This window comes from Ambystoma mexicanum, chromosome 12 (genome assembly GCF_040938575.1).
Source record: "Ambystoma mexicanum isolate Mex_15411 chromosome 12, UKY_AmexF1_1, whole genome shotgun sequence".
Classification (NCBI taxonomy): domain Eukaryota; kingdom Metazoa; phylum Chordata; class Amphibia; order Caudata; family Ambystomatidae; genus Ambystoma; species Ambystoma mexicanum.
The window spans coordinates 1,110,139,030-1,110,160,813 of record NC_090936.1 but is presented as its reverse complement, the minus strand read 5'-3'; the positions used below and the strand labels follow the sequence as shown (position 1 = coordinate 1,110,160,813).

The window sequence follows — 21,784 nt, the reverse complement described above, 5'->3', positions numbered from 1 at the left end:
TTTGGAATGCAGTGCTATCATTGCCCTGAACCTCCTTGATTAATCCTTGGTCTTCGACTCTGTCAATTATTCCATTAGCACCCTGTAAGGGGACACTGGCCAATCAGGATGCTTGGAACGCGGGCTATATTGTATGGTACAAGGTTGTGTTGTGAGCGGCTTGGGTGCTGCTGGCCAGCGTCCCCTTCCCCTCCCTACTCCTAAATTCCTTTCCCCATCGTTCCCCTCCCCTCTTAGCACCCAGAGTCTGTTGCCAATGTTGATGACGTCAGAGTCATCAACATTGAAAACGGACTGTGAACCATGAAAAAGAGCCGGGCAATGCAGAAAGGGTATATTTTTAAAAATACACCATCAGAACGTGTGCAGGGAACAACGCAGGTGCTAATGGCGATATGCTCTATGGCGGCAGGCCGACCCTGTCGGTACCGGCACTGACGCGCAAGTTAATGTGCTGTCGCCTTGGAGCATATCGCCTCTTTCTAAGCCATCTCCTGAGTGGGGCAGGGCACCTTCTTTTTTCTTTTTTTTGTCTTATCGCACCCTGCTCCGTTTAGCCAGATATCGGGGAGATAACATCCCCCCTTTTAAAGACTCCATGGTTTCTTCCAATACACAGGTAACTGCATTGGAAAGTGCTGGCTGAAGTGCAACAACAGCAAGGCTAGGGCTTTCATTGTCGATGATGGCCTGACCTCTGGAAACCATCCTGTAAGCAACCCAGTATTAGTTCTGCTCCCCTAATCTGTTTGCGGCACACAACTGTGTCTTTTCAATTGACAACCAGCACTGTCTTGCTCCCCATACAGATCCTGTGGGAAGCCCATGTTGTTATCATCTCTAGATCTTAAAATGAATTCTACAGTTCTTGCCTGCAGAGTTCCATGATCCAGTCTCAAATTGACTGGATTACAGTAATTCCCTCTAACTGGATCTCTATGCCGATCGCATTTGATGGCTGGAGATTGCACAGTAAGAGCAGCCAGGATAATCACTGGTACAGTGGGTTCCTCCCATCTCTCCCTTCATTGCAGTGACTTCCCATCAAGGCATGTATATCATCATTGCCTTCTTCATCATCGCCATCCCCATTATCATCATCATCATCGCCATCATCTTCCTCATCGTCTCCACTATCCTCATCACCCTCTTCTCCACCATCATGTTTATTTCAGACGTTGTCCATAAAACATTCACATATAAAATCAATGTCATTACACATAAAAGACAACACACAGATTAGAACAACTCTGTTAAAACCATTGGAATTCATAAAAACAATCCAACTATACAGCCCATAATATAACAATCTATTTTATGTTCAGCAATTAAATATACCAAGTATCAGAGTGCTGAAGCTCAGGAGTTCTTAGAATCACCCAGTTGGCAAGGAGGCATTCCAGGCCTTTAAAAACAGAACATCAACCAAATCAGTCCATTCAACATGGTTCAATAGTTAATGGGGTGTTACAACATGGTCACATCCAGTTGGCAAGATTTTACTAAACAAATAGCAAATTTATAAGGAGACATATCCAATTCTGTGCCCAGAACCTTATGCACACTACATCCATCAAGTCTACTCGGCTGATATACAAGTTTTCTTTTGAGGTTTTTAAGGATGACACAAGGAAGATTGCGAGACTCTGTATATATATTTAAAATCCCTGTGCACTGCGCATCGTGCTTTGTAGCGCGTGAGCCAGGTCTTTAGCAGTGATAGGCCGATCCCCAACCCAACCTCTTACCATCAACGCACTGAAAGTCGTCATCTGATGGGCATTCATTATTTCACCGTTAACATAAGGGAGCCTAAGAATCATACATATTGGCGCCCTCATTTCATGGTGTGCTAACTTAGAATTCTCCAAATATGCCATGGAAACACAACCCAATGCTCACAACGCTTTAAGACATATCCTCTTTTCCATTTTGCAGAACTATAGTCCATCTTTCAGGATTCCATGCTCCCCTGTTCAGTGGCGTAACACAAAATGTAGGGGTCCCCCTGCGAGTCATGCTGAGGGCCCCACCCCCACTCAACAACAAATCACGGGTCGCCCCACAATCTGGACTGCCCTAGATGACCACGCTTGCACAATACGCACAAACGTGCTGCTGCAGGGGTACGCCGCACACTGCACTAGAAGAAAGATATAAATATGTGTTTTATGGCATTATACAGCCCACCTTCTGAGAAAAATTGGCTAAAAGGCCAGAGTGTTTGCAATTTTTTGTAGGGTAACACCATTCCAAAAATCCAATACATGGAAGTCACCAACAGTGCACTGGAACATTATGATTTAATATTAAAAATGCCATTCCACAATGAAAACAAGTGCCACTGGCTCTACAATGCAGACCGGTCTAGACACGTAATAACATATTACAGTAAAGCATGCCAGACCACATTTAGACATACCTAGACTGGTTGCACCAAAATGCCAGTCAAATCAATAACACTTGTCATGGTTATTTTATCACAGCTGCCCAGAAAAATATTCAATGCCGCAGTAAGAAATGGCTAGACTGGCAGCACCCAAATGCCAGTCTAGCCAGGTAACACTTAGCAGGACTGCTTTATCAGAGATGCCGAGTAAAAAAAAAAAGTCAAGCCAAACTAATAAATGACTAGACGGGCTGCATGACAAAATGTCTCCCTAGCCACTAATACCACATATCATGCCTGCTTAGCCTGGATATGGATGACCATTAAGATTTATTGCACAATCCCTGCCCCACCCCACCCCTCAACACATTCCCTCACCCTCCCACCCCCTGCTCCAATCCCCAAAATCAGCATCCCTGCCCAGAATTGCAACCATGTCCCTTTTCCTTTTCCCAGTACTTACCTATGAGGCTCATTGCCTCATAGGTAAGTACTGATGAGGAAGAGTGGAACTATGAGTAATGAAGATTACAGGTACCTAAGCCAGGCATTACCTACATGTCCCTCTACCTCATCCCAGTACTTGTGTATGAGTCAAAGTACCTCATACACATGTACTGTGACGAGGAAGAGTAGGACTATGAGTTAAGAAGATTATCAATAAGTGACCAAGGGATTAAACACAAATACTGGCACAACACCATTGAGCTTACTGGCCTCCAGTCATCTCTCCATCCCCCTCACTGAAATATTGGGCTATGTTGACTCGACCTGGATGACCTACAGAGCCGTTGCCGGACAGAACAGGACACAGATGTTAAACGGCACCTGGGTTCCGCTGTTACTGTTAGTACCTGCATTGCAATGCATAGTTCTTTAGGCAATTGAAATCTTAATGTGGCTTTAGTACTTGTATGCCAGGGAAGTGATTAGGAGGATAGGGAGGGGACAGGAGACGGCTTATTCTAACAGCAGTCCATACGCAGGTGCTTTCAGACTTAAAGGAGAGAGTTAACTGCTTGTAACATAGAAGCTGCACTAGAATAGTCTCATTAGAATGTATAAAGAAGTTAGATGCCACCATACAAATAAGTTTGCTCCTCCCCCACCGACCGTGAAGTTAGCACCTCTCCCAAAATTTTAAGGGTTAACACCCACTCCCCGAAATGTAGGTCTGGTTGCACCCCTGATCACAAGCACACACACCCACACATATACACCCAGCCACCCATACATTGACGTGTGTACCCTTTCACCATACAGGCACACCCAGGCAGCCACCCATACATTTAGGTGTGCACCCTTTCACCATACAGGCACACACACCCAGGCAGCCACCTATATATTTATGTGTGCACCATTTCACCATACATGCACACAGGCAGATACCCATACATTTAAGTGTGCCCCCTTTCATCATTCAGGCACACCCAGGCCGCCACCCATGCATTTAAGTGTGTGTCACTTCACCACACACTCGACACACACACGCAACCACTCATACAGTTAATTGTGCACCCTTTCACCAGACACCCACACAGGCAGCCACCTAAACATTTAAGTGTGCACTCTTTCGCATACACTCACACAGGCAGCCACCTATACATTTAAGTGTGCACCCTTTCACCAAACAGGCACACTCAGGCAGCCACCCACACATTTAAGTGTGCACCCTTTCGCCATACACTCGACATGCACCCCCCGTCAACTATACATTTAATTGTGCACCCTTTCACCATACACTCACACAGGCAGCCACTTATACATTTAAGTGTGCACCCTTTCACCATACACTCACACACATACATGTCATGGAGGCGAGGGGGGTCCTATTACAAAAAGAAATGGATTCTTTTTGAAGTCACTCCGACCTCATGAAGAAATGATTTCCGTTAAGGACCGAACCATTATGAAAATAATTTCTTTATGAAAGCAGATTGACTTAAAACATAAACTATTTCTTTCTGAAGTCATAGAGCTCCCCCACCCCATGACATGGAGGCCTCCAGCCTAGAGGCATCCATGTCATGGGGTAAGGGGAGCCCTCAGACTTCAAAAAGATATAGTTTGTTTTTGTAGTACCTCTGCCTTCATAAAGAAATTATTTCTGTTACAGAAATTATTTATTTTTTAATGTCCAAGGTGTCTACCCTCCCTGAACATGTGGTGGTGCCCCCACCCCCCACACCTTGGGGGCGGCAGGGGCCCCGTTAACCCAGTGCTGTTGTCACAAATCATTCTTGCCCACTTGAGCCCTGCCTCCCTATGCTTGTAACCTGTATTTCCCACTTCCCCACCCTCCTATCTTCCCTGTTCTCATTTTCTTTCCTCCCACAGGCTATGGCCAAGATACCCCTGACATGCACACAGTACCCCACTCCATAGACAAACCTAGGATCTCACAAAAACGACTACGGTGGTGATTTGACATAGTATAAAAGCATATTAACATAACATAGCACACATTATGGAGTTCCATGCCTCTCAATTTTCCCCATCTCTATCCTTTCCTTTCATTAAGCCACTAAGACATATGCGTTTAACTAGTTGGGCAATGTTGCCCCCTCCTCTGCTAAATCCTTAGCGCCACGATGACCTGGGGTGATAGTGCAGTGCATACATTCCTGCATCATACCATACCAGGGCATGTTGAGAATCAGTTTCTGCAAATGTCCAACAACGGGACATTGTTTGCGCTGCACCATGGAGCCAGTGTCTCAGCCATGAAGTCATGTTTTCCCGCGTTGCCCACGCCAAGCACAATGCCAGGCTTCACATCGGAAGATCGTAAATGCCACGCTTTCTTTCCACGACTGTGCCCGTCCAGCTGGCTTGGCATGATGACGTAAGCACGCGAATGCCTATGTTCCGAGGGGGAAGCAGTGGCACTTCTGATCTCGGTTGCCAATGCAAAGCTTTCACACTTTGCGATGTGCAGCAATGTTGTAGCAACATGTTGCTCTGGGGTGAAATAACGAGGGTTGCCATCAAGTGTATGCGTCAGGACTTGGCGAGGGGCAGCCAGCCAATGAGCTGTGAGCAACAGTAGGGCAATGTTAGGAGCAACTGGGAAAGAAAGAGGAAGGAATAATGTTATGATAGTTTATTTCTTATATAGCGCTACACACCCGTAGGTCTCAGAGCACTCACATAACAGGAGACATTATTATCACACAGAGTGGTACTCATTTTATCGACCTCGGCTGGATGAAAGGGTGAATTGCACCTGCCGGGATTCAAACCTGCCACAGCAGGCTGCACACAGATATCAGGGCCGAGCGCTTAGCTCGAGGTGCTATCTGACCGGCTATGCATATTTTCCACCTTTTTCCTGTAACTCCAAATTCTGCGATCCTTTGTGGTGTTGTTGTAATAAGATATTTTTAAGATGCTATGCATATCTCTCCTTCATTTGCAACAACTAAGACTTATGGTATGTTACGTCATAAAGCTGTTATACTGCAACTAATACCACTGTTGTGGTCTTAGGGCGCTGATACATTGTCCGAGAAAATGGCGTACCGGGCCCCCGGCAATTAAATATGAATACTAAACATGAGCCCAAAGCACAGCCCCCATATTTACCCACAAGCTTTGGGCCCCCCATTCCATAAGAATCACCACAGCTGTTTGTAAATGATTGGTCTACTCAGATTACTGCTCCATCAGGTGCTGATATTCAAATTTTTTACTATTGCTGTCTACATCGCCAGAGATAATTAACATCTGAGATAAATATGGTGTTATCACCAGAGATAATTATCATTGGAGATAAGTAAAAATACCCCTGGTTGAACTTTTTCATAGTTTTCTGCATTCCTATTACTTTAATTAGTGGTGAAACTGTACCTCTGCCAGTAAAAAGCACCACTGGTCATGCAATATGCAGATTGTTGAGTCGGGATAAACTTGCTGTTGTAAAAAAGAGTTTTTAATTATTACTTGAGTGTTAAATGACAAGACATTGCATTAATGTTTTGCAGCAGGTATTTAGGGGTAAGACAATATTTAAGACCAGCTCAGAGCTGATCTTATTTGTGGAGGTAATTACCTCCGTTTAAGGAGCTCTTATTTAATGGGGTAGTTCGGTCAGAAATGTTATTGGCCCAATCGATCGGGCATGTATTTTAGAGCATACATTGAAACTGTTGAAAGTATGTAAATGTGTCAAACCTCAGGCTCAACTAAAGATGATGCCCTGTCTGGAATTACCATGCCTGTTCTTCTTCAGCTCACTAGGGGGATGTTCTTACTAATCAGTTGCTCACTCACAACAGGTGTAGCACAGTTGGCACTGATACAGAATGATGTTCATCCATTATAAAAAAATAAAAGCTAAATTAGAAGTGGCAGGTCCCGACACTTTTAGGTCTATTTGACGTCTCCCATTTTCTGGGAAACTTAAAGAATCAGCTGAGGCTCCCCAGATACAAGGCCACACCGAATGCTACCAGTTGCTTGATCCCAACCAAGCAGGCTTTTGCCCCAACATGAGCATCAGATCAGTTGTGATTTGAGTGCTCGATGACATCCGCGGAATGATGCATGATGGCGAGGTAGGAGTTGTGGTCCTGGTAGACCTCTATGCTGCAATTGATACCAACGATCACTCCATCCTCTCGGGTAACCTATTTAGACTTGGCATCACTGTTCATGTCTTTGACAGGATGTACATAACACATAATTGACAGAAGTTTTTAGTTTGCGGGGAGTTATTCCTATGTCTAAGTCCCTTTGCAATAGCTAGTTTGCCCGGTGTCAGTATTCTACATATGTAGCTGTCACATGCGTCCTAGAGTTTGCTGCTCTGGTGACTACAAAAGAAATGTAGAGGTCCTTTCCCTTTCCTCTCTCACTACTTTCCTATGCTAAAAAGGTAAAGTGCACATCCATTGGTGGTCGGTTTTGGCTTTAATGTTCCCGCCTCCAATGTGTGTGTCTTATCAGTAGAATACTGACACAGGGCAAACTAGCTATTGCAAAGGGACTTAGACATAGGAATAACTCCCCGCAAACTAAAAACTTCTGTCAATTATGTGTTAAGAATATTTGTGTATAGACAGGAGGTGACAGCCCTTTGACTCTATTTGTATCTATTTGACAGGATGTAGTCTTTTCTTTCAGATCACTCCCAACCCTTAACACTGAGAACGTTACAAATAATCTTCACGTCAGGTATCGTTGTGTTCCACATGGGACCCAACATTGTGTCTCCTGCTTGTCAACTTCTTGCAGACACTACTTAACCCACGAGAGGGGTCACACATTCTCCTACCTCTTAATCACAAGGGAGTATGTCTGTCATCATTGCCTGGGTGGATACAAACTGACCACAGTTTAATGCAGATATTGGGACCTGCAACCCTTCTGTCACTTGGAATGACAATAGGAGGCCCACTCCCTTAAGCTCTTCTCCTAACCCTGCAGAGCAGATCCATAATCTTGGCTTACCTTTAGACAGAATTCCACCTTTAGTACATCAGGTAAACAAGGTCACCAGAGTGTGCTATGCTAAACCAAGGCAGCTAAAAAAGTTTCTTTTTCTTGAGTAGATTTTGGTAATTCTCTATACTTGGTGCTTCTGTATAATGTCGTAGCATAAGGAGACTTCAGTGTGTCTAAAGCACCCTTGCTAGGATCCTTCTGAAGCTTCCAAGACGTGTCCACACCACTCGGGTCTTAAATGGCTACACTTGTTGACAGTGGCATTTCACATTAGCTTTAAGACCCTTTGCTTGGCACAGAATGACTTTCATTAGAGGGCTCCCAAATTCCTAAAAACAATTTTCCCCAATCCGTTTCAGATCACCCAAGACACGTTATTTAAAATGACGCAAATGAACTTGCGCTGCTTACGCAGCCGCTCCCTGGAACGCTATCCCATTTACTCTTCGTGAGCTAGATAAGACCCCATCTTCCATAAGCACCATGAAAACCTATTTCCTCAATACATCTATATCTCTGTAGTCTGAAATCTCGGTATCAAATTAATAAGGTGAAGTAAGAATGCATTAATGAATGTTTAATTAATATGTATAAAAGATTTAACAACTATTTGCTAATGCATAGATAATTAAAAACAAGTGAAACAACCTTTTATTAAATCATTACTAATTACTAATATCGTGTTACTTAAACACCACAAGTGGTCATTCCACACAGAATGAATGATTGACAGGTGTTTTGGAGGACATCTGCTGACACCCACAATGGTCCCCTTTCACTGTGCGTGTCAAATCGTATATATTTCCCAACTCTGAAAAGTACCAGTTGCACCAATCTATAGTGCACATGGAGAGGGGATGATCGATTGCGTGCTATATAGTGCACATGGAGAGGGGATGATCAATTGCGTGCTACATAGTGCACATGGAGAGGGGATGATCGATTGCGTGCTATATAGTGCACATGGAGAGGGGATGATCGATTGCGTGCTACATAGTGCACATGGAGAGGGGATGATCGATCGCATGCTACATAGTGCACATGGAGAGGGGATGATCGATTGCGTGCTACATAGTGCACATGGAGAGGGGATGATCGATTGCGTGCTACATAGTGCACATGGAGAGGGGATGATCGATTGCGTGCTACATAGTGCACATGGAGAGGGGATGATCGATCGCATGCTACATAGTGCACATGGAGAGGGGATGATCGATTGCGTGCTACATAGTGCACATGGAGAGGGGTGATCGATCGCATGCTACATAGTGCACATGGAGAGGGGATGATCGATCGCATGCTACATAGTGCACATGGAGAGGGGATGATCGATTGCGTGCTACATAGTGCACATGGAGAGGGGATGATCGATTGCGTGCTACATAGTGCACATGGAGAGGGAATGATCGATTGCGTGCTACATAGTGCACATGGAGAGGGGATGATCGATCGCATGCTACATAGTGCACATGGAGAGGGGATGATCGATTGCGTGCTACATACTGCACATGGAGAGGGGATGATCGATTGTGTGCTACATAGTGCACATGGAGAGGGGATGATCGATCGCATGATACATAGTGCACATGGAGAGGGTGTGACTTGGGGTCCGAGCAGTATGGTCTCAATCCATCCATTTGGGATCCCCTCTTTGCCACTAGTGACCTCTCTTTTTCTTTTCCCCTAGTGAACCACCAGTGATTCACACTTTCTGTACAGAAGGTCCTCGCACCCAGTAGATATGCATATGTTACACAAACATGAGTGATGTGCTAGTTACTAATAACTCGTTATTATAATTGTGTTGCACATTAATTATACATTCACGCACTTTATTTTAAAGGGATTTCACAATCTGAGTACAAAATTTAATCCTCCAATACCATGCTACCCCTTCTGGGAGGTGAAGGTCTGCGTTTTACACATATTTGTACAGCTAGACAGAAGAGGGCGATTTTTCACCTTCCTAATTCACCTTGCATTGAACACTGCATTGTCTGAGTGTCTCAGGTGTGTGCTGGATCTTTGTACCAGGTGTTTCCTGGAGCAAGGTAGTCTGAGTGTCTGTAATGTGTGTGTGGGGTTACTCTTGAAATGCTCTCTCTGGCAGGCGCCCAATGGTTCTAGGACAGCAAATGCCACTGATAAGGTTCTCTGCATCTGGCCTACAATGTCTTCCACCATCAAAACAGCAGCGGCTGTGCTGTTCCTGTGATTACTCCATGTGATTACTTCTGTGAGTACACCAGCATCGGTAGCATAGCTCAGAGGCAACGCGCTCGTGTTGGAAGCTAGGCGGCGCACGAATCAGGGGTCCGCGCTTAGAAACCTCTTTTGTGTTAAGCGTGTTGCAAATAATCAATTACATTACATTACATGTTCCACAGTGTGTCAATGTGATAACAGTCATCTAAGGAAAATGACTCATATTCCTCTATGCTATAGCTTATCTTAATCATTGGAGTAATTGTGGGTGCCACAGAGAAAGCACATCCTATTGTATTGTTTCAACGAGTACAGGAATGATTGTATATATGCAGTGGTTTTGACTCTCAGCACCCCCATAGATGTCTCTTGGTCATCTAACCCCCCCTGTTGCTATTTAATGTATTCCTCTAACTCTGGCCGATGTATAGTTGCCCGTGGCTTCCCGACCTAGATCCGTGCATAAAAAATACCCCAAATAAAATAAAACATAAAATAAAACATGCAGACCCCATTGACCTGTTTATTGAAACTGGTTTTGTTTTTTTGAAGACAGGCACAAGTCATCCTCCCCTCCTTTTTGCTGCGGCTGATACTATGACCCCATGCCCTGTCAGAAACCTATTAATCAGGCAGGCTGCATGAGCAGACCTCCCTGTTTGTGTGCGTGTGTGCATGGTTTTGCACGCACGTACGTGCATTAGCAGGGGGAAGGGCTGAACTCCATTCCTCTAAGCTGCGGTTGACAATACTACAGCAGCGAGGGCCTGCAACGCCAGTGGATGGTGCTTAAGATGTGGCCCTTGCGTTTGAGGAGGACATTCATGGGCACGTTTTCCATGGCCAAGTGGTTAATGCCACCCACACCTTGCGATCTAACAAAGAAGCATTACAAATACAGCCACGCTTTCTATTGGTAAGGTTAGGAGGTGCCAGCTTCCACTCCTGTGCCCCAAGGATTGGAATGCCTTCTACGGTCACTCAGGCAGCTCCCTTCAGTTTCACATTGAAGACCTGCCTTTTTGATGGGGGAGGAGACTAGGAAGACCAATCTTTACACACTGCCTTGATTTCTCTATGTGAACGGTCTGTATGTTCAGTGAGCGCCTGGAGGCCTACGGCGTGTTGGCGCTATATAAAATCCCACTAGAATAGAGCCTGGCAGGAAGAACAGGGCATGGGAATGTTCTGAGGGCCGCAGAGGGAAAACAATATATAAAGGAATCATTAAAAATTAAATGTACCAAGAAAATAATCTATTTTGAAACTTCATTTTTTTAACTGAAAGGCACAGCAAAGTGTGCAAATAAGTGTATTTTAGGTAATTCATTGTACAGCTATAATTATTAAGTTGTTGTTACATTACGTTTTCAAAATCTAGACATACAATTGTTCTTTCACCATTCTGAAAACTCTAATGGATTTTACTGTTCTCTGATTCAACACCCCCAGCTCCTGTTAAACGCTGCGTGAGAACATATTGGTCCTCATTACGACCCTGGTGGTAGCCCTGCCGGTAAAAGCGGCACGGCAGCCGCCAGTGTCATGTTTTCTGGCACCTGGCAATGGGGAATTCCCGGTGTATTACAGCCCGGCTGTCCCGGTAATTCCCCATTGCCGGGCGCTGGAAAAATTACTCCCCATTCGCATTCGAGTCCCATAGAACGATGAGGACGGAAGCACCGGCACCATTAATAATGGTGGCGGTGCTTCCGTCTAAGTCTGTGGCCGGTTGCTGTTCCTGGCGAGAGGAATGGCACACAGCTGCAGTACTCGGAGTACGCCGTTCCGGTAACAACAGAGGGGATTTTCACCAGGGAAGACTTCGTGATTTACAGAGGGTAGAGGCAGAGAATTCGGGTACGGGAAAGGAGAGGGCAGTGAGAACCTTGGTCCTCTATTTCCATCAGTAAGGGAGATCGGTAGATAAAACCTTCATTCTGCACACCCTGACTGCCTCCCGTATAAATGTGGGGTGCTCCTACAAAGAGAAGGACTCCAAAACAGGCGTGGTTTGTAAACATCTCTGTTCTCTTCTAGACAAAAGATGCCCTCTTCACAATCCTTAACGATCTACGGCCGGACGATCACTTCAATGTCATTGGGTTTTCCAATCGAATCCGCGTCTGGCAGCACAATCGCCTGGTGCAGGTGACTCCGCTCAACATCAGAGATGCCAAGAAGTTCATCTTCACCCTGTCACCGAACGGAGGTAATGTCCTAGGTACCTCAGGCACCCCGCTGCTCTTGGAAATTATGCTTGAAAACTCTGTCCATCTTCTAGCATCACCCCACAATGTTGCTCTGATTGAGCTAAAATAACATATTTAAAAAGTTGCATAATTGCTAATGCTTTAATTTAAACATTGATTTTGTTCTTTTTGAAGGCAGAAGGTTTTAGTTAAGCAATACATAACCATGACTTTCTAATGGGAAATGTAATCCTTTTCCCTTTGTTTTGCTCTTTCTTTAATTCTTTTGTTGCCTCACTCACTCTTTTCCTCCCTCATTCTTTCTTTCATAGGCAGGACTATTTCATTTGCCATATTGTGTGTTTGGTAAATGGTCCCTGTCCCATAAGCTTGTGAGCCTGATGAGCTGTACACGGTGCTTAACCTGTTTGGGTGGGCACTCATTCTCTGTTGCCAGCTCCCTCCCCACTATGCTCTTGTTTCATGGATTCCAAACTCTCTTGGGTAAAAGCACCTTGTCACTAGACTTAACTGCAAACGGTAGGACCCCATGTATAGTGCTTATTGTTGAAACTCTTGATCTTCCAATAAAGAAAAAAATGATAAATATTTCCCCACATATTTCTTCAATCCCCAGACCAAAGTTTGGGAAAGACCACTTGCCAGCACTTAACTCTACTCATACTAAGCCTGGAGTTAGAATATAGCAATACAACCCAGTGGTAGTGGCAGAGTGCCCAAGATCAGGTTTCAATGCTATTAGCACTCCGGGGATTCAATCCAAAAACCTGCGGTGCTGACAACAATGTGTTTGGGTTAAATGATGGGGATGTGCTCGCAACGTCTTGTTCATTCAAACAAAATACTTACCTAAGATGGCTTCCATGGAGATGGAAGACAGAGATCCATGCAGAGCTTCTCGTCCATTTTAATGGTGGCTCGGACTGTGAAGCAGGGGTGCGGTAGGAGGGTGGGGAGGCAAGGGAGCAGAGAGCAGAGTGAAGGGGAGGGTGTGGGGAAAATTGCTGTGCAGGTGTGAGCAGACTTCAGGTGTCTCGGAATGCGGGCATGGATTGTGGGAGTCAGTCACTGATTCAAGCAATCTGACTGGCTGGCTCCCCAGTCCCGGATGCTTATAGTAAATTAACCCAGCCCTAGATTTGTCAAAGGATTTTTGGCTGTGATTAACAGCAATTTTGAATGTGAATAGTTAGCTCACAGTATGTTCTTGCCATGGTATGATATGATATGATATGATTGTTTATTTATATAGCGCCTATACACACTGTGTTTCAAAGCGCTTCAAGGCAAGGGAGGGAACAAGGGAAAATACAACCACATTCTCACAGGCCATGAACAGTAAGGATGTGAAATTAACTATCGTACTCGGCCTGACGACATTTCAGATAGTGCAATAGCTAAGACATAGATAAGGAAGGGAGGGGGAGAGTGGGAAGGAAATGGAAACAGACAGGTGACTACCGTACTAGGCCTGACGACATTTCTGGTAGAGCCGGAGAAAAATAAAAGGTGAGGGAGAGGAGTGCAGAAAGGGAGGGGAGGAACAAAACAAGCGACTATCATACTAGGCCTGATGACATTTCAAATAGTGCTGGAGGGATGGTGGGGAGGAAAAAAAAACAGTAATGGGAGGGTGGAGGAAACAGACGAGGTTGCTATCATATTAGGTCCAGGGACAATTCTGATAGAGTAAGTGCATAGAAGAAAGTAAGGGGAGGAGATAGGAAAAGGGAGAAGGGAAAGGAGGAGAGAACAGAGAGTACGCAGTCAAAAAGAGTGGAGAAACAAGAGGGGAGAGCGAATACAATTGCAGAAGTCAGTATTAACACATAATGTTGCAAGCCAGGATACAAGATGAAGATGGGAATAGAATGATTCAGGGCCACCATGAGTACAAGATGCAAAGGAAGTCCAGCATCAGAGTTGAGAAAGAGTGATGGTCATTTTCAAAGTGTGATGAATTGCAAAGTTTTGCTTTCATCAATTTCATGAGATTTGCAATTATTCTCTGCCAATTTCACAAGATTGTTGATAACTCGCTGCATTTAAAATAACTATCATTTGTATATTTGTAGGTTTTGAAAACTTCAAAAGGACTGCAAAAAATAAAATAAAACACAATTGATTTTCCAACTTGGATTGCTGATGAACAAATCTCCCGCTGTCATTTTTCTGGAGAATTTATCAGAATTTTTTTTTTTTTTGACAAAGCTTATTTGTTCCAAATTCCTTAGCTGTATATTATCAAAGAGGAAAGGAACGAACTGCATGTGCCATTTACGGGTGAAGAAGATTAAATGATGTGTGATTAATTGCAAACTGTGGTAGGGTTTTGCTGATAATAAGTATACCAAAAAAAGACAGAAGCAGTAAAGGGGAAAATATTGACCTTCCTAATATTAAAGAAATGTTAGGAGAGAGGAGACAATGAGCACATACAATTATCAATGATAGATTAGGAAAAAAACTAAATTAGGTAAGAAGATGCCAATCAAAGGAATGCAGGAATGCAAAAGAAAACAAATAGCATGCATACATGTGACTGTCACATGATGATTGCATGTCGAGATGTTCAATTAGAACCACAAACAAATAATAATACAATTATACATAGCATAGAGATAGCATAGCTTATCCCCAAGGGATAAAATAAATAAAATGAAGGTATTTCTTTCATGGTATAGCATGGGTAAATATGATGGAGCAGCACAAAAGGCTTCAAACACTTGTTACATTAGACACAAAGGGATGTCCCATTGAAAAACGCGTTGTAAATCAGGCCCATAGTTAGAAACAAGGTTCCCAAATTCGTGATCTACATTTTCTGGCATAGACTATGAGCACTGCTGTGACCCGCTATGCATGAATAGTACCTATTGCCTCAATTTACTCTGTGAGCTGATTGGCTGACTTCCTGCTGGCAGTTGTGGGTTTTATCATGGAAGAGATTAAGGGTTTAAAGAAGGGAATTTTAATGTTCAGGCATTTTGGTTACAAAGGGACAGTGACTTTGAAATGTGTATTCAATGGCATATTAGTTTAAACTGGTGCAATTCCCATATTATTACAGGGCACACATAAATCATGTCGGACAGTCTGCCTATGGGTGGTTGACAACGCAAGTAGGCAGGAGGCTAATTTTGCATAGTAAAGTTTATTTAGCGGATACAACTCTACGCGCGTAGAAGACATGTGATTGCAATAATGCAGCTGGGTTTCAGATGGGGTACTTGTTTCTCCCAATGTTGTTCCAGAGTTGTGCCAATTGTCTATTGTGCATGAGCCTGCCAGAGTGTATGAGAGCTAACCAGATGATTGTAACACGCAACCCTTAAGTGTGCATCACCCGTTATGTCCAGGTGTCCTCAAAGTGCCATTTTGGATATTCTTATTGCTAAGGAGGAGTCAGAGGGTGCAAACATGTTACCCTGGTTGTACTCTTTGAGGGACAATAATTGAGTATTTCTAAATCATTCTCCCTGCTGCAGAGTGCATTTCACATCGTCCAGGTTGCGGATGCTTCTCTCTATCCATTGGTGCCAAACAATCGATTATGCTCAGCAATTTGTTTTGGGATCCCACAAGTGCACTTCTGTAACCAATCATTCTAGTGAAACCTATCATCACACATTCTCACACCTGATATACTGCATGGCCATCGGAACATATTGAAAGATAGGGCTGCCTGACGGGGAAGAACAAGGATGAAGCGCTTGGAAACACTTGTGTATAGGCGCTATATAAATAGACTATCATATCATATCAAGTTGAGGAAATTCATTAACAGGATATTTATCGAAATTTGACGGAAAAGAGGACATGATTGATGAAGCTGTTTTTGAACAAGTTTGACATTTTAGTGGAGTATACATCAGATGATCACAACATATTGAAAACATAACATTTGACCTAAGAAATGCCAAGGAATTAATATCGTTTTTTCTTAACATGGCTTTTTCATGATGTGTGGCAGGCTTTGGTGAAAATTGTTTAGCAGCAAATTGACCCTTCATATGTATGAACCATGCGTTAGCCAGTATTTAGGAGTGATTGTTAAATTTTGTGTTATTACAAGTCTAAAATGAAATTATATATTGCTGAACTCAGATGTAATGAAAGCTTTGTGTTATTACAAGTATAAGACACAATGAGATATTTTTTAATTTAGTTATGAGATATTGTTTGGTTGATTTTGCAATTCTGAAATATATGGAACTCGTTAATATGTAGTTAGTATAAACCAATTGGAACTCCTCAATGTGTATTTAGTATACAGAGGGATTTTTGTTGTACAGATCAGATGTGAGAATGTTGGAAACAGGTAACAGCTTCTTGCAGCATAAAACACTGAAACAAGAAACGTTTAAGGTACTGGACAGCGCAGGATTGGAAGTAACCTTTCTAACTTTTGTCATGTAATTTAATCCATTATATTTGCACCCTATTACTCAAATTGAGCCAATGAAGTTCTGCCTATGTGGTCTATGCTTAGATTGTCAAATTCTAATAATGCAGTTCTCATCTGACGCATGCTCAGGAATGATAGTCAAATGGGGTGCATTTTGATTGACAGTAACCAAGGTAACAGAGTCTAAGAAGGGATTCCTTTCGAATTTCAGTCAAATCGGGTGATGACACAAGCCTGCGGGAGATAGCCATATGGTATTTGCCTAATTGCAAAGATCAGGCGATATAATAGAAAATCAGGGGGATTAAGGCCTCATTCTCCTCTTTAGCTTTTTCAGGGTGATACTATGTTTTTTACACTTCAATAGGAAATTGTGAAAATCCTGCCTATTTAAACAAGTATTGGCAATGTCAACAGTTTGGGCTTTAGTGCAGGCATGGGAAATGCACTTGCCAGGCACTGCTGTGGTGGTAATAATGGACCATTAGCGGTAGCAGCTGCACAATGATGCAAGTTCCCGGGCATCTACTAGCAGTGCCTGGAAAATGCTTAATACCTTTACACAAGTCAAACTGTTGGTTTTGCCAATGCTTGTTTTCAACAGGACTTCAGTGAAGGACACCATAGTGCTTATAAATCGAGTGGCTGAAGGCAGACCTGGTTAAGACATTTGTATTACACAACTAACAGGTTTACAGACTCAATTAAGTAATTAACTCTCAGAACACTGCTTGGAAAAAACATTGCTCTTCAAAATGTGATGGTTAAGTCTTGATTAAAGCGAGCACAAAGAGTTCCCATGAGGAGGCATTTTGGACCAGGATGGGCAGGAACTGGGTGAGAATGGCTATAGGGATTAGCATGGCAATGGTCAGTCAATGGATGGGCAAACATCCAAACAACACCTACAAGCTGTATGTCCCAACCTCAGAAGCCATTTCTCCCTATTTTGTATCTAATGCAATAGTTTGGGCTTGTAGGTGGCGCAAGCACCATGTAATAGCCCAAACTAAAAAGGAGGCAGGGAAAGGGATTGCTAGCATGTTTATGGAATAAAGGGGGCTCCCACCATCTTAATTGTCTCAGATCGTCCCTACCACCTGAGGTACAATGGGGGCCATATTTGCGTGATAGATTTAAGGTTAGCATTTGACCTTTAGGGATCTGGGATTGTCAACAGACTGACTGCATGATACTCCCAAGTATAATATATATATATATATATATATATATATATATATATATATATATATATATATATATATATATATATATATATATATATATATATAGCAAAGAATGCCTGAATTGCCAACTGTCTCGAATGTGCAGTGGACTTTAATCAGAACGAATGTCATTTTAGACTTTATTAAGGAAAAATCCAACACAACCACATAACAGTTAATGGTATTTAGAATAACTCAGGTTTTGTTGTTTTCGGGTTGGACACCTATAGTAAAACGTAATCGGCATAATCTTATAATTTCACGGTGGTGTTTACAACTGTTAACAAAAAATGGGACGAGGGGTAACACTGACTTGCCCCTCTTGACAGGTTATATTCAGCAGAGTGCATTCGTTTTTTGGATGATTTTTGGGGAAATGTTTTAGAACTATTGCCAGAGGCATAGTTGAAAAATATATTCTAAGGGCCTGATTCTCAAAGTCTTGCATTGGAGCAAATGAGGACATGACCCTCACATCTCTAATTTACACCTGCTCCCTTAAATCTAATTCTCAAAGCCTAAAACTGAAGCAAGTCTGAAATGCTTGCGTGCAATTGTGATTCATAAAAGATTGTTAAAGGGCACTGCAGGGATGCTTGAGGCATCTACAGATTTGACCCAGTTTTAGGCTTTGAGGATCAGGTGGAATGGAGCAGATGCAAGTCTGAGATGCTCACGTGTAATTGTGATTCATAAGAGATTGATAATGCACATTGCGGGATGCTCGAGGCATCTCCAGATTTGACCCAGTTTTAGGCCTTGAGGATCAGGTGGAATGGAGCAGATGCAAGTCTGAGATGCTCACGTGAAATTGTGATTCATAAGAGATTGATAAAGCACATTGCGGGATGCTCGAGGCATCTCCAGATTTGACCCAGTTTTACGCTTTGAGGATCAGGTGGAATGAAGCAGGTGCAAGTCTGAGATGCTTGCGTGCAATTGTGGTTCATAAAAGGGCACCGCAGGGATGCTTGAGGCCTCTCCAGATTTGACCCAGTTTTAGGCTTTGAGGATCAGGTGGAATGGAGCAGATGCAAGTCTGAGATGCTCACGTGCAATTGTGATTCATAAGAGATTGATAAAGCACATTGCGGGATGCTCGAGGCATCTCCAGATTTGACCCAGTTTTACGCTTTGAGGATCAGGTGGAATGAAGCAGGTGCAAGTCTGAGATGCTTGCGTGCAATTGTGGTTCATAAAAGGGCACTGCAGGGATGCTTGAGGCCGCGCCAGATTTGACCCAGTTTTAGGCTTTGAGGATCAGGTGGAATGGAGCAGATGCAAGTCTGAGATGCTCACGTGCAATTGTGATTCATAAGAGATTGATTAAGCACATTGCGGGATGCTTGAGGCATCTCCAGATTTGACCCAGTTTTACGCTTTGAGGATCAAGTGGAATGAAGCAGGTGCAAGTCTGAGATGCTCACGTGCAATTGTGCATCCCGGCGTTTGATGCAGTCCAAATCCTTTGGACATTATTTTGCAGTGTATGGAGTCCATGGAGGGAGAAGGACTTGTGAGTTTAGGTTAAAATCTTAATGTTTGAACCCTTATCTTGAGAGGTGTGGAACACCTGGAAGAAGCCCCACTTTGTGTTGCCCCATCCCAGCTTTATTACTTAAAGATTTTCCTAGGACCTAGAGGAATTTTGCCCAACCCAGTCTTAACCAAATATTGAATGCAACCTTTCATTTTGAAACATGTGCTCTTCTTGTGGCGGGTGCCATTGCTCGGCACTATCACACCTTTCACGTTGTCTCTCTTTCTCTTGCCTTGCATTGCCACCGTCGTGTGGTTGCAGTCCTTGACTTGTCCTTCCACTGCTGTGTGTTTGCAGCCCTTGCCTTGCATTGCCACTGTCGTGTGGTTGCAGTCCCTGCCTTCCATTGCCACTGTGGTTGTAGCCCGTGCCTTGTCTTGCCACCATCGTGTGGTTGCAGTCCTTGCCTTGCATTGCCACCATCGTGTGGTTGCAGTCCCTGCCTTGCATTGCCACTGTCATATGGTTGCAGTCCCTGCCTTCCATTGCCACTGTGGTTGTAGCCCGTGCCTTGTCTTGCCACCATCGTGTGGTTGCAGTCCTTGCCTTGCATTGCCACCATCGTGTGGTTGCAGTCCTTGCCTTTCATTGCCACTGTTGTGTGGTTGCAGCCCTTGCCTTGCATTGCCACTGTCGTGTGGTTGCAGTCCTTGCCTTGCATTGCCACTGTCGTGTGGTTGCAGTCCCTGCCTTCCATTGCCACTGTGGTTGTAGCCCGTGCCTTGTCTTGCCACCATCGTGTGGTTGCAGTCCTTGCCTTGCATTGCCACCATCGTGTGGTTGCAGTCCTTGCCTTTCATTGCCACTGTTGTGTGGTTGCAGTCCTTGCCTTGCATTGCCACAGTTGTGTGGTTGCAGTCCTTGCCTTGCATTGACACCGTTGTGTGGTTGCAGTCCCTGCCTTGCATTGCCACTGTCATATGGTTGTAGCCCGTGCCTTGTCTTGCCACCATCGTGTGGTTGCAGTCCTTGCCTTGCATTGCCACCATCGTGTGGTTGCAGTCCTTGCCTTTCAATGACACTGTCGTGTGGTTGCAGTCCTTGCCTTGCATTGCCACCGTCGTGTGGTTGCAGTTCTTGCCTTGCATTGCCACTGTCGTGTGGTTGCAGTCCTTGCCTTGCATTGCCACCATTGTGTGGTTGCTGTCCTTGCCTTGCATTGCCACTGTCGTGTGGTTGCAGTCCTTGCCTTGCATTGCCACCGTCATGTGGTTCCAGTCTAGCTCATGTCTATTGCAATCTGGACTTTACATATGTAATAGCCGGCTGAGGCCTACCGGAAACCTAGAACCGTGCAGCAGTGCACAGACAGAGAGATCACTGAGCTGGAGGTCATACCAGGGACACACAATACTTCCGTGTACATGTATGTAACATATATATTCCACGCACACTGCATATGTATGGCATATTTATGATATCTCTCATTGTTTAGGTTTACAAGCCAGCACTACAAGTGCATACATGTCACCCTAATCCTCACTTTTTGGCCACAATTTTCGGGGCTTTGTTCTTGTGTGTTATTAATACAAGACTTTTTTTGCACAGTCAACTGATATTGTAACTGGTTATTTATAAGGTGCTTCATACCCAGAGGTTTCTAAGCGTGCACCCGGGGATCGAACCTGGGTTGCTCCACTTCGTCGTGTACTTTCCAAGCTGGCCTGCAGTCACTATTGTTTTGAATGGAGGGTTGTGGTGAATGGCAGCATTGGCGAAAGTGGTGCTGACAGCTGACCGCTTGCATGGGTCACTGTTACACTTGACCAAAGAACTGTGAATGGTAAAATTGATGTGGTCTAAGTCCCTGCTGCTTTTGCAGCACTAAGGCCCCTTCAATTTAGGGGTCCGAGAAGGTGACTCATCTGAAAGGAAGGAGTTTCAGGAGAAATAGGGGTTGGAGTGGGAATCGTAGAGGTTGCAAATTAAAATCCTGACTACTTGTAAGTGAATCCAAGCCTTCCATCAATCGCTTGCACGCCAACATGCCCTACTATTCCATTTGGGGTGTGCTAGTCAACTTTGAATTCTTGGACTTGCAGTCATGAATATCCCCATTTTAAACCCAGAATGCAAATTTAAAACCAGTACTAGGCAGGTATCTGCCGACTGGATTGGGGACCATTGGTCTGCACGCAATTGCCACGGGGACATTTCCAGCCCCTTGTGCTTTGCTGTGATCTGTCGTTTCCTGGGGTGCTTCCAGAGCTTGCTTTTTCGCTGGTCAGATGGGCATACCATTGCCTGGCAAATAGTACTGGGCGCAGCTTCAAATCAGCCCCGGAGACAAAGAGGTCGTTCATGTTATTGTATTTTCTAAATAGCCCTTATCCCAAAACTGCGTTATTTGGACAGCAA

General features: G+C 44.0%; 1 protein-coding gene across 1 annotated transcript in view; it reads left to right on the top strand.

Moving 5' to 3' along the window:
- Positions 1 to 21,784, top strand: part of ITIH5 (inter-alpha-trypsin inhibitor heavy chain 5) — a 457,780-nt gene that overhangs the window by 369,705 nt on the left and 66,291 nt on the right. Inside the window, exon 8 of the mRNA XM_069629674.1 lies at positions 12,080 to 12,251. Within this exon, the coding sequence (XP_069485775.1) occupies positions 12,080 to 12,251 (172 nt within the window). The remainder of the gene's footprint in view (positions 1 to 12,079; positions 12,252 to 21,784) is intronic.